This window comes from Rhagoletis pomonella, unplaced genomic scaffold (genome assembly GCF_013731165.1).
Source record: "Rhagoletis pomonella isolate Grant_MI unplaced genomic scaffold, Rhpom_1.0 Rhpom_scaffold_00004, whole genome shotgun sequence".
Lineage (NCBI taxonomy): Eukaryota > Metazoa > Arthropoda > Insecta > Diptera > Tephritidae > Rhagoletis > Rhagoletis pomonella.
The window spans coordinates 3,166,380-3,178,931 of record NW_023458558.1 but is presented as its reverse complement, the minus strand read 5'-3'; the positions used below and the strand labels follow the sequence as shown (position 1 = coordinate 3,178,931).

At 35.9% G+C, this 12,552-nt stretch overlaps 1 protein-coding gene across 1 annotated transcript in view; it reads left to right on the top strand.

Annotated features, from left to right (window-relative positions):
- The window catches only part of LOC118736817, a 211,066-nt gene that overhangs the window by 66,655 nt on the left and 131,859 nt on the right, over positions 1 to 12,552 (top strand). The window contains exons 2-3 of the mRNA XM_036466869.1: positions 4,743 to 4,957; positions 7,383 to 7,518. Coding sequence (XP_036322762.1) covers positions 4,743 to 4,957; positions 7,383 to 7,518 — 351 coding nt within the window. The remainder of the gene's footprint in view (positions 1 to 4,742; positions 4,958 to 7,382; positions 7,519 to 12,552) is intronic.

Below are 12,552 nucleotides of genomic sequence, written 5' to 3'. Positions count from 1 at the left end.
AGAAGTATTCAGAATTTTAACAACAATTCAGAATTGTAACGGAACACTGTAGTCTAGGCAAACGTTCGGCAGCAATAGTACTTCCATAAAATGGAAACTGTCGCAGCTTTCTGCTGGAAAATTTCGAAGAAAGTATCTACCATTTCTTGTGTGAATGCCGAGGCCTTATGAATATTAGGTACAAACACAGAGAAGACATACAGAAGTACAACTAGCAGATCTATCACGAGCTACCATAAGCGGAAAATGTGAATTCATTCATCTCGAGCCATCCAGTCCTGATCTGCGGGACACATAGTTAAATGATAAAATTCCTAATTAACGGGTAATTCTGTGTGATCTGGAATTCAATTAAAAAAAAACTCAACTATTTAACATTAGTACATGTCGAGCCCTTTTCACAATGACTAGAGGATTGTCCAAAGTCGTTTAGCCATCACTAAAGGCACGTCAAGCATAGTCTGTTCATCTATTTTGATCGACTTAATCTGTAAAAGGTGAGCCCGGGAAATACATGGCGTATGAGTAACATTTTTTCCTACTCATATTTCTTACAAAAAAATCCTTACGCATTTTCATTTGATCACTCTTTCCTATTTTATTTTTACATAGATCTTCGCCATTAGCTTTCTTTCCTTTGTTACTGAACAGGCTTGAACAGAAAAGAAAAAATTTACACATAATCTGTTATTTTTTTTAATTTGTTCCCTGTTAAAGCTTGAGTTTTTCTCATTCTTAAAAAAAAAAAAAAAAAAAATCTTTAATCATTAACATAAATAATTTCATTTTCCATATTTCGTAAAAATCGTGCATCACTTTTATTTGGTTTACAACTATATTATTTGTTTGTTTATTTTTGCTTAATTCTTTATTAATAATTAAATATATGTATGTATCTTTATGTTTACGACATATCGCCACTAGACACAAATAAAGGCGCGAGCTCAAAAGTTGACCGAGAAGAAATACGCGTAAAAAAACTTCAGCTTAGAAAGACCCCAAAACATAGTTGACGGTGAAGAAAACGCGTTATCCGATTTCATGGCGAAGAAAGACTTATTTTGGGGGTCAACTATGGTTGCGGGTGTAACGGTATGTATGTAAATTCCCCAAAAAGTTTTTGGGGAATGATGCTGAAGTGACTGTCCTTGGCTTGGCCTGTACAAATCTATGTTTAGTTACACATCTTTCTTCGCCGAAGTCTTTCTTAAGCGTATTTTTTCGTAAATATTTTTTTTACGCGTTCGTCAATTGTTTTTCTTACAGTTGAAATAAGCACAAAAAATTCTATCTAAAACAGCCATTTGGCACATCAAAATCAGTGTTGCCCTGTTTTATTACTCGTAAGAAATTAGATAATTAAAATTTAAATATTAATAATTGGCATTTGTATTACTATACGATTTATAATATTTCAATACTACTACATTCGTTTTTCTACTACATATTATACAATTTGTTGGAGATATCTATAATAGTGTAATAAAAAACACCTGCTGTGTGAAAATTATTATTGCATTTTATTCCACCAGACCCAAGCTATACAATCTTTTCCTAACATATTCTGCTACCACGCGAGCAGAGCAGCGGGTTCAGGCTAGTTTTTAATAAAGTTTAAATTAACTTTTTTAAGAGTGTTGAATTTGTATTTTTTTTTTTTTGTCCTCAAACATTTGAATCAATCATTGGTCTATTCACACTTTCTGTCACAGCATCGCTTAGTTTAGATATGAACATCAACTGACTTTCATTTAGCTGATAGTGGAAGCTGTGATGCTTTCAATTTAAACTTTCTCTCAAATGTCAACTGAAATTTACAGTTCAACAGATTTTAATCTCCTGCAACCAACTCTGCAGTATTTATCCCCAAACAGTTCTATCAAAAATTAATCTAGACACTTGGAAAAATTTAAAAGCATTTTGTTCTAAACAACAAAAAAAAAGACTACGATAATACTACTTTATTTTTCGTAAATACTAAAGTTTCAAGGAATAAAACACTATTGACATACTATTTCGACACCTGAGTGGAAGATCGACCTATCTCGGTAGCCAGTTCGAAAACGCCCTATATCAGAAAAATTTTCAAGAATGCCCTACTTCAGAATTTGATTGAAGAACGCCCTATCTCGGAACTCGGCTCAAAAATGCCCTACCTAAGCTGAAAATGTATTGAAAATGTGCTGATACAGGGCGATTTTTAATCAGCAGCTGAGATAGGGCGTTTTTGAACTGAATTCTGAAATAGGGCGTTCTTCAGTCAGATTCTGAGATAGGGCCGTCTCGACCTGGCTGCCGTGATAAGTCGATATTCCACTCAGGTATCGATTTGTTATTCATTCCTGACAGCAGAACGAATGCCAATAAGCGGGGGCCAGGAGACAAAAAACTCATAGATGCACATTTGAGCCATTTATTTTGAAAGTGGCATTACTCGTTTGATGCTTTATGACTTCTATGATCTTTACCTGAACGCCTCAGTTATTGGCTCAACTTCGCAGGCCAAAAGCAAAATGTTGCGTCTTTAGTTTATGACGACAGAACGATTCACAGCTGCATTCAGTTAGAAGTATCCAACCGTTCAAGTGCAAGTAGCGGAAGTGACTTATGTTACATTCAAAATAAACGGCCCATATATAAATATATGCTGATAAATATGTTTCTCGATATGTGTGTATGTATAAATGTAAAAGTATTGTCAAAAAACAATACCGGCAGGCATGGAAATACCAAACATCACTCGGCACGGCTTAAAGTTAACGATTTGTTTTTTGTTTGTGAGACTTGCGAAGCCAATAGCAAAAAAGCAGAGAAATAAAAAAATTATTGAAAACCCGTTAGTAGCGGGAGAGAAATTTGGAGTTTTATCAAACTTTTACTTCGTTTTTTTTCAACATACTCGCGGCCTCCTACTGATATAGGGTTATGCGGGCAAATGCTAAGCGGTAACGGACTTTGCGAACAAACTCTTTACACAAGCAGCTGACCTATGCTCGCTAAAAAAAAAATGGCTTAAAATCACGAACCGGAATGGTGTGACATTTTAGTTTTAATTGATTTATGTGTTTCGTTTTAAAACTGATGCTGCAATGTCATGGAGCTGGCTGAATGCGGCGGGCGGCCTAGCGTTGAAATGGGCGGAAAAAAGTTTAATAGAAAAAAGCGAAGAGAATTTATATGGAGACTAGAAAAAGAATTGAGAACATATAGCCGGAAAAGCAATGTGTTCGCAGGGCCTTAAGTGGGCTCTACCACACTCGACACATCACCAGTATTGGTTTAAAGCTAAAATAACGGCTGGTCGATAGTAATTTTACGATGGGTGAAAAAGTGAATTTGAATTTTGGTTGTGTCGTTCAAATAAAATGCGAAATTGCTCTTGACGCGAAAGTTAACTTTCAGCTTAATTTCGTTGGATTTTTCACAGCGTTAGCCTGAATAATTGCAGTTGATCGATAGCAGTGTGATATTTGAAGTAACGAGTGAATATCGGAGAAGAAAATAAGCAAAAAAAAACGAAATCGAGTGATGTTTGAGTTTAAGTGCTCAAATATTGTCACTCAAAGTCACACCTTTTGTTAGTACAGATAGAAATAGTATGGCTAAGGCCATCATATGCAGAAGTAGATAAGAGATCATATAATTGATAACAACTGATAGGCTGGCAAATTTCTTAGGTTTGACCCGAGCAATCTCTGTAGATTGACCAGTCTGGTTCTCATGGCTTTCTATGTAATTAATGAAATTTTTTTTACTGCTAATCGAGTTTTCAGTATATGTATCCAAGACCGTAAGAGTTACAAATTACAAAGAAAAAAATAAATATCGCTCTTTAACAGTTATTTTTTTACTTTTATTTAATTACTCCTTAAATAATAGTTGTTTTTGTGATTTTTAATTTATAAATCCAAAATAACAATTATTTTTGATTTTATCTAAATAATCTGCAAAAAATTGTTGTTTTGATTTTTAAATAAAATGTCTTAGATGACAGTTATTGAAGACTTTTATATAAATAAAAATCAGTCAGTAACTTTCACTTTTAAAAGTCATCAATATAAATCAGTCACTGACTTTTATTTTTGTAAAGCACACGAAAAGTCATTTGAATAAGCCGTAGAAAACTTTTGCTTTCAAAAACCTTCTTACCTGCGAAAAATGATAATGACTTTTATACGTACGACTTAAGAAATAAATATCGGTGACTGATTTATAACGATGACTTTTAAAAATAAAATTCACTGACTGATAACTGTTATCTAAGACATATAAAATTAAAATAAAAAATAATTGCTATGTTTTTTTATTTTGCATAAAAATTACACATAAAAATGTATTTGATTTATAAATAAAAATTTATTTGATTCTCGTTGATAAAAGAAATTGATTCGTATGCATCACTTAGTTGTGGAACATTTCCTTCATAGTGAATTTTTCAATGACATTTTTCATCAATAACTGTTATATTCGGTCCCTGATATATACTACATAAAAATATCAGATTAAATTCATATCTCTACCTAAATGTGAAATTGTGCCAAGTCAACTTTTTTTTTCAATATTTAGCTTTGCGAAACTACATCAATTTTCCCCCTCTCCTGAATAATTCCAGAAAAATTTGGTTGGGACCTTATCACGTTTAGGTAACGATATAAGTATTTATGTATTTTCAATCTCAACTAACTTTCAATTCCTACATACAAATATGTAAGTAAATAATTAAATTTTCTTTTCTCTTCCAGACTACGCCCAAGCTGCTCTCAGCAATGTAAATTTATTCATTGAACCTCCAGCAGTACGACGTGGACAATCGGTCATTTTACGTTGTCACTATGCGCTCGAGGGAGCTCCGCTTTATTCAATAAAATACTATCGTGGCAATTACGAATTCTACCGTTATACACCGGGCGAATTTCCGAATGTGAAATACTTCCAATACCCAGGCATTAAAGTCGATGTGAGTATTGAGTGCAAAGAAAATACGTAATTTCATATACAGACAGAAAGCGCTTAAGTAGTGCAGTGACACAACTCTCTCCAAATAAAATGCAATGTTTAATGCAATTGAAGTCACGCACCTATCTACACTATTATCTCCAAGAAACTTATATTTTTTTGTTCTTTTAATTAATTCTAGTTGAGAGCGAAGATTTAGATTTTTCACAAGCTTAAGCCTGAAAGACAGCAGTAAAAGTATTTAAGAAGATAAGGACATTTTAAGCTACAGTTTACGGTATGAAAGCGAAACAAGCCTAGCTAGAACACACACAATTACTTGGTATATCTCTAAATCCTGTAATTTAGAGTATGTCTGCAGGGTGGTCCATGTAGTTTTTTTTTTTTTTATTCAAAAACTTACCAAAATCATTTTAGTTTTTCGAAGGGGCAAACAATTCTGTTATTTATAGAAAGCGGTTTCTTACGACTGGCTTCGTAGTAGTGCATCCGGTTGACATAGCTTTCCAAGACCTTAATGACGGTTTCTTGCGCTACCTCATGAATGGCTTGCTCAATGTCCATCTTAAGGGCCTGAATCGTTAATGGACAGTTCTCATAACATCGGTTATTTAGAGCACCCCACAAAAAACTCTAACGGCGTCAAATCGCAACTCCGAGGTGGCCAATTAACATCGCCGAGCCAGCGCGATTACTGAACTTGGCGCGCAAAATATGGACTTTGCGATGGAAGTCATGTTTTCAGTATTTGGCCACAAAAAATCGTTAACCATCCCTGTCCAAGATACGACACTGACTTTCTTTTCAGCAGGAAAGTGCTGGCACTCTCAAAATTACATTTGATTAAAACAAGGCCAACAATGTGTTTAAGGAAGTCAGCGTAAATGCTTAGCGCTTAGTGGGGGCTTGACTGTTGCAGAAGATGATTTTTGGTTAAGATTTGCCACAGAACGTCTTCCTTAATTTATATAAACTGAGGTTTAAGTCCACTAGATATTGTTTGCTTAGCTGACAAGAGATACATATGTCAAAGAGTGAACCACAACTGGTCAGAGGCGCTCACCTCCATAACCTGGTACCGCTTAAATCTAAATAGAAACTCAGAGAGAGGCCACGTACTCCATAACCACATTTTCGCGCCCCATAAGCGAGCTGAGAGCTGAGTTTGCCGCTTGGCACTCAGATAAAATTCGTACCTCCTACAAATATGGGTGTCACATCCTTTCACTGTATATACACTGATTTTTGTGTGGTAGCCGCTGCTATCTGAAAAAAATTTCATTGGCGATTAGTTGATGCCAGTACTACCAACCTTCCGATTCAACTTCGACTTATTTACGGAAAAGACCCTTCCTCCAGGCAGCAGAGATGAAATCAAGCCTCCTATTCAGACGTCGAACTTACCAGGCATCTGGTTGCCCTGAGCCTTACTGCAGCCCCAATTTTATGTGCAACGTTAAAAGGTGGGTATTATGTTCAGTATGTCATTGCGCGCCAAAGGGGAAGTGGTCCGCAATGCACCACATATACCAATGCAATTCCTGACATAAACTTGCAAGCGAAAATCTCCAATCGAGGCGCGAGTTAAAATATTGTGTTTCCTAGCGAATAAAACCAGTTCTGTCGCTAGGATTGAAGGCGAGGTCCCGTAGTAACCTCGAATCAGATTGTACCGGGTCAAGTAATCCACAACCATTTGCAACATGTCGTGTGGCTAGGTAATCGCCTGACAAGTTATGTTCAACAGCGCTCTTATAGTAAGTCATTTGCGACCACTATACAAATCAGAACTCATAACTTTATGCTGAAAACAGGCGCTACTCCGCTCAGCCCTGAGTTTTTTAGGCATAGAAAGTTGCAGATTACCTTATGAAATTGGCCCCTCTAGTGATTTAGCTATTGGCTATAGAAAGGTGTTGTCAGAGACGCCTCCTGCAGAGAGTTTTCCGGCAGATGAGTTTTAATAAAAACTGATTTTAAAGATGAAAGTAAAGCGAATATTCCCTGTTCATAATAGGGTTTACTGACTCAAGTCTCGGCAGCAGGGCTCGGTGCGATGACGCGTCTATGTGCTGGGGGCTCATGACACTCTTCTACACTTTTTAACCGCACACTGAACACAAAACTTACTAAAGAGAAGAATCAAAAAAAAACGCTTAATAGTCTAATTAATGCCGTTTAGTTTGATTTTGTTGTTTTTTTTTTTTACTCACATATATGTAGGTTATTCCATACAATATTTACACCTCAATTTTTTTTTCATGAGGTGTAAATATTGTACGGAATGACGCATATATATGTACATATATTAAAATTTATTTAATTATCACTTCGAAACGAAAGCATTGCATTAAAACACAAACGGAAGAGAATAGCATTTTATAAATATTCCTTAACATTATCTTCTTTTTCCCGTCACATTTCAGGAACTTATCTCCAATGCTACACAAGTTGTCTTACGCGACGTGAGTTTCAGTTTATCCGGCAACTTTTCTTGCGAAGTCACCGCCGATGCACCGCTCTTCTCCACCTCCACGGCCTATGCGCAAGTGCAAGTTGTTGGTAAGTTTGCCGCTTTCTCATTGCTTCTTGTTATCGTTCTTCTTAAAATTTTGTTACCGCTGCCGCGTGGCCACATTTTAACACTGCCAAAACTGCCAAAACTTTAGCGTTTTTCAAAAACTTTTTGGCTAATTATGTGCACTCATAATTGAAAAATTCAATTTACTTTTATGTGCTGAAGGAAAATTAAGTGCAATAATCAGCCGAAATTTAAAAACACTTACCAAAAATTAGAGAAAGTTTATTGCATTCGCAAGAAATATTAATTTTCGATTTTGAAAAAAAAAAAAACGAGTGGCGGATAAGTGAAGCAAGGACTTCCTATATTTCCAGCTTTTTTGCTTGCTATGACTACGAAGCAGCTTAAGAAATTTTAAAACGTCAAACGTTTTATGAATAAAGTATACGCTACCAGGTATTTACACTGTCACATTAAAGACTTGCAAACACAAACGCACAGAGTGTACTGGAAAAAAAAGCTGAAATTTCTAACGAGCTGTTACAGGCGTTTCATACTCGTAGAAGTGAAAAAGTGTTTCCTTACAGCCACAAAGGTATCACTGGAGAGAGATAGAATAAAAGGTGGCAAAAAAAAAACTGAAAATGTAAGGTAAACAAAGTAGGTAGGAAATGCTGCAAAAAAATTGCTAAGACGGCGTCGCAGCGTCACCTGTATTGCAGCTATGCAGGTCATAGAGCTACAAACATATTGTGTGCATGTAAAGCACATTAGGCTGTATCACTAAAAAAGGAGCTAAAATGGATATAAATTGCTTTAGGCGATTTATAAATCTTAAACAAAAATCTAAAGAAGAAAAAAATATGCATATTAGATGATGGTTTTGGATAATTTAAGATAATTTTTTTTTTACAAATATTAGTTTGAAGAATTTTAAACTCAATAATCACTAACCAAAGAAAAATTGTATATAAAGGAATATATTTGAACAACATAGCGCCGAAAACAAATTTACTGCTGTAAGAAATTTGCATATGACGTTTTTGAAATCAGTTGGATACATTTAATTTTATTTTTTGTGATGCAACCTAATGTACATCCATCATATCCACAGACAAACTACAGCTTAAGCTCGGCATCAAAAAAGTGGTGGCGGCCAAATGCAAAGTGCTCTGAGCGATTAGGGGGCAACTAACTTGCTGCATCGCTGCACAAAGTTTATTGCCTTGCAGGCTTTCTTTTCACACAGCCAGGTAAATAGACAAACACTGAAGTGGGCAATGATATGCAAAATGTATATATTTTTCTATGTAGTTATATATGGTAAATCTTTCGAGATGGGGATTTCTTTTTCCACAAATTATCACTTGTCAACCTATTTGAAGTACATTATAACCCGTGTCACCAATATTTTTTTATTGCTTTTACTCTATTTAACCCAGTCAAGTTGGATTTTCATGATTGCAGTAACTTGCATAAAGCTGAAAATTGGTACGAATGTCAAACAACGTCATTATAAATCAAATTTCAAAAGTCCTAATTGATCCCAGATTTAAATAAATCCCAGTCAAAATAAGTATCACAAGAACATTCACGATTTTTATAAAATACGCGAAATTCTCGCATTTGGTAACTGGCATATTTGTTTAATACCTATACTTTTATTCCTCATAACCTAAAAATGAACGTCTGAGCTTAGGTAAAATCGCTCGAGAAGATATATCGAGCCCTAACCGCCAAAATAACGTAAGCGACATTTTTTTCGAAATTTTATTTTTGATGCGGAAATGCATCTAGATGCTCTAGGAATATTTCTGCATCAAAAATAAAATTTGGAAAAAAATGTTGCTTACGTTATTTTGGCGGTTAGTAAAGTTTTAGTAAAATGTAGATTTTATGCGAGTGGCAACTGAAGGTATAAAATTCGCTTTTGCCAGTGCAGCTGCTTTGTGGTGGCAACGAAAACGTCCCCATTTCAAAAAATTTCCTTGTATGCAGGTAGACTTATGTACGTTCATATGTACATACATGCTATATACGTGTATAGACATGCAATAAATGTAAGGTTAAATGACTTTTATGATCGCAGTGTCAAAGTGTTTGTGTGGATAAAAGTTTTAAAAACATTGGCAATGATATAAAACAATTTAATATGTAAAATTAAATTTCAGAAAAGGAAATTTCTGTAACCCTTAAAACTTGCTATCTTAAATTGCGCGGGATCATTGAGGTGTAATATAGCGGTTTTGATTTTAAATTTTATTTTGTACCTAAGATCGGCATTATGACTCATTATTTCCATTTAAAGAGTATTTGGCATGTTCTTATCTATTTTTACCACGTTCTTTTTTTAAATTCCGCTTTTAAAAATACAAAGAGTGCCAGTTACTGTCGAAGTTCGGCCGCTTTTCTACTTCATTTAAGAGCCCCGAAGATTTATTCGTCATAGCATCTCTTTCATGTTCATTTCAGTCGTTGTCGTCATCCGAATGCATCCGTATTCGTATTCGTCGTGATATTCTTCTCCGTACCCAGCTTCGACTTAGTCGTCGCATTCCTTTTCGGATTCATCTCCGTATTTGTCTTCGTCTTCGGAAACTATTCATATTCGTATTTGCCTTTATATCAGTCTTCGCATTCACTTTTGTATTTGTTTTAGTCGCTGTCTTCAGATCGTATTCGTATTCGCCCTCGTATTCTTCTTCCTATTCATCATCGTATTTATCTCCGTCGTCTTCGCATTAATTTTTGTATTCGTTCTCTTCATATTCGTCGTCATATTCGAATTCAGATTCTTATGCGTCTTCAGATGGTCAACGTATTCGTATTTAATCTCGCTCGCCTCGTATGCCTCTTCGTATTTCTCGTCATATTCACGCTGGTATTTGAATTTTTGTTCATATACGCCTTCGTGTTTGTATTTGTTGCCAACTCTCTGTTTGTCTTTTTTTTTGTATTCGCATTCGCGAAAATAATATACCGCTAGCAAACGAAATGCAACTCATATTGAAGAGCTTACAACAAAAACTAGACACAAATACGGAAAATTTGACATGGCGATTGAAGCCGTAATTTTGCTCCAATTTTGAAATCATTAATACCTTTCCAATAATGGGTTTGCGGACAAAATTTAAGTGAGCGTATTAATGTATAGATTTCTTATATGGCATCAAAAATTTACGCCAGTTGTTCATTCCTAAATTAGACAAGTCCTTCTGCACTTGGTCCGTCCATTTTGTTCGCCGATTTATTGATTATGAATGTTGTGCTCTACATAGCCCTCTTAGTTTAACATGGATCTCAAAGTTAGACTCGCTGTAAAAAGCTGATTTAAAATCCATTGGCTTATCTATATTATATGGAGATGACCATCATTTGACCTGCTGCCAAAATCTGGTCGATGGTGGAGTTTCCAGTTCTAAAGGCGCACCGATAAGGGCCAATGAGTTGGTTGAAGATGGGCTTCGGCCCTTCATTCAGTATTTTCGCAAGCAATATTATGAAGGCTCATGCCATGATAACTTGCCCAAAAGGCGGTGGATTAGATACAAACTACATTGGGATTCTAATCTTTTGGCATGTATTCTTCGTTCCATATTCTGCCTTCCAGCTGGTAATGCCAAACTAGATCTTTGCCAACGCCATAAACTACTCAGCTGCTATACCGTCGGCTCATCTTGATCGAGTGCAACAACGCCAGCATTGGTCTGGATTTTGATTAGTTAAACGCGGTACCAATGTTGCTATTCACAAGCTTTGAGTAGTGTTCCCTGAATATCACAGGTGTACTCTGGATGCCTGTTACCAGATTTCCATCTTCGTCTCTACAGGAACTAGCTCCGGTCTTGAAATCAGTTGACTGCTGCCTTAGTTTTTGAATTTTCGAGCCAAGCTGTTCGTAGATTTGTGTATTTTTGTCTCTCGTTTCTTTCTTTTGAAAATTTATCCATCGTCTCTCCTTTCCTGCTAATATCAGTCAACTGTTGCTCAAGTATCTATGAAGTAAGACGACACTCTTCGTTGTAGCAGTTGCTCCTGCATGGGCGGTACTAACCAACCGCAGTGTGAAGAAGAGGTTTCGAAATAAAATCCCACTGCTCACTTCTATCCTCTACCATGTTCCGCGCCGCAGCAAACTCGATAAACCGTTATCGGAGTTATTTGCAACGAAATATTTCTTCTTTATCAATGGGGCGGGGCGGCGGTGCTGACATAGTTCCTTCACGCGTTCGTAGAACTTTTATGCTACGTTTAAATTGATAAATATCACGCACTATTTTACAATTAAGGCGAGCAGAAATAAAATTTTAAATAAAAGCCAAAAAAATTTATAATAATTAGAGCATTATAGCTATAAAAGTGTATTAACATACATGGATATACATTTGCATTTCATTCGGGTGCCACGAAAAACTGCCACCACCACAAGCACCAACATTAGGGCCAGCCACCGCTTCAACGAGCAATGATATACACAAACGCTGGCAATATTTGTTAAAATAAGAAAATACAACACAGCAAGTATGTAGGTAGATACATATTTAGACAGACAGAAGTACTCGTTCATAGACGACATAACCGTTATAAAGCGGCAGTTGACATGTTCAAGTGGCAAGCAGCAATCGTTGCCACCAACACGCTGACATTGTCTCAATGGGTGAGCGGGTGTATTTAAGTTTGAGTATGTTTAAGTGAATGTAGGATGTCATCGTCGCCATCGTCATCGTTATCATCGTTAGCGGCGTACGTTGACGTACTTCAACACTCCGCAATTGTCAGCTAAGCAAAAACAAAACCAAATACAAAGACAAACCAACTGAGGGGGATAAAAAGGACCAAAACAAAACAAGCGCTAGTACTTTTGATCTTGTTTAGTTGTTATCAGCTTTTGTTTTGTTAGATATTGTTCCATTCGTATTCCCATTCGCATTCAAATTCATTTGCATGCTTTTTGGTTTTTTTTTTTTTGTTTTATTTTTTTTTACGCTCTGCCACTAAATACAAGCATGTTTTGTATTCATTGCAAATGCGTGTGAACAAATATACCAGCACGAAGTAGCTGCAAAAGAAACAAA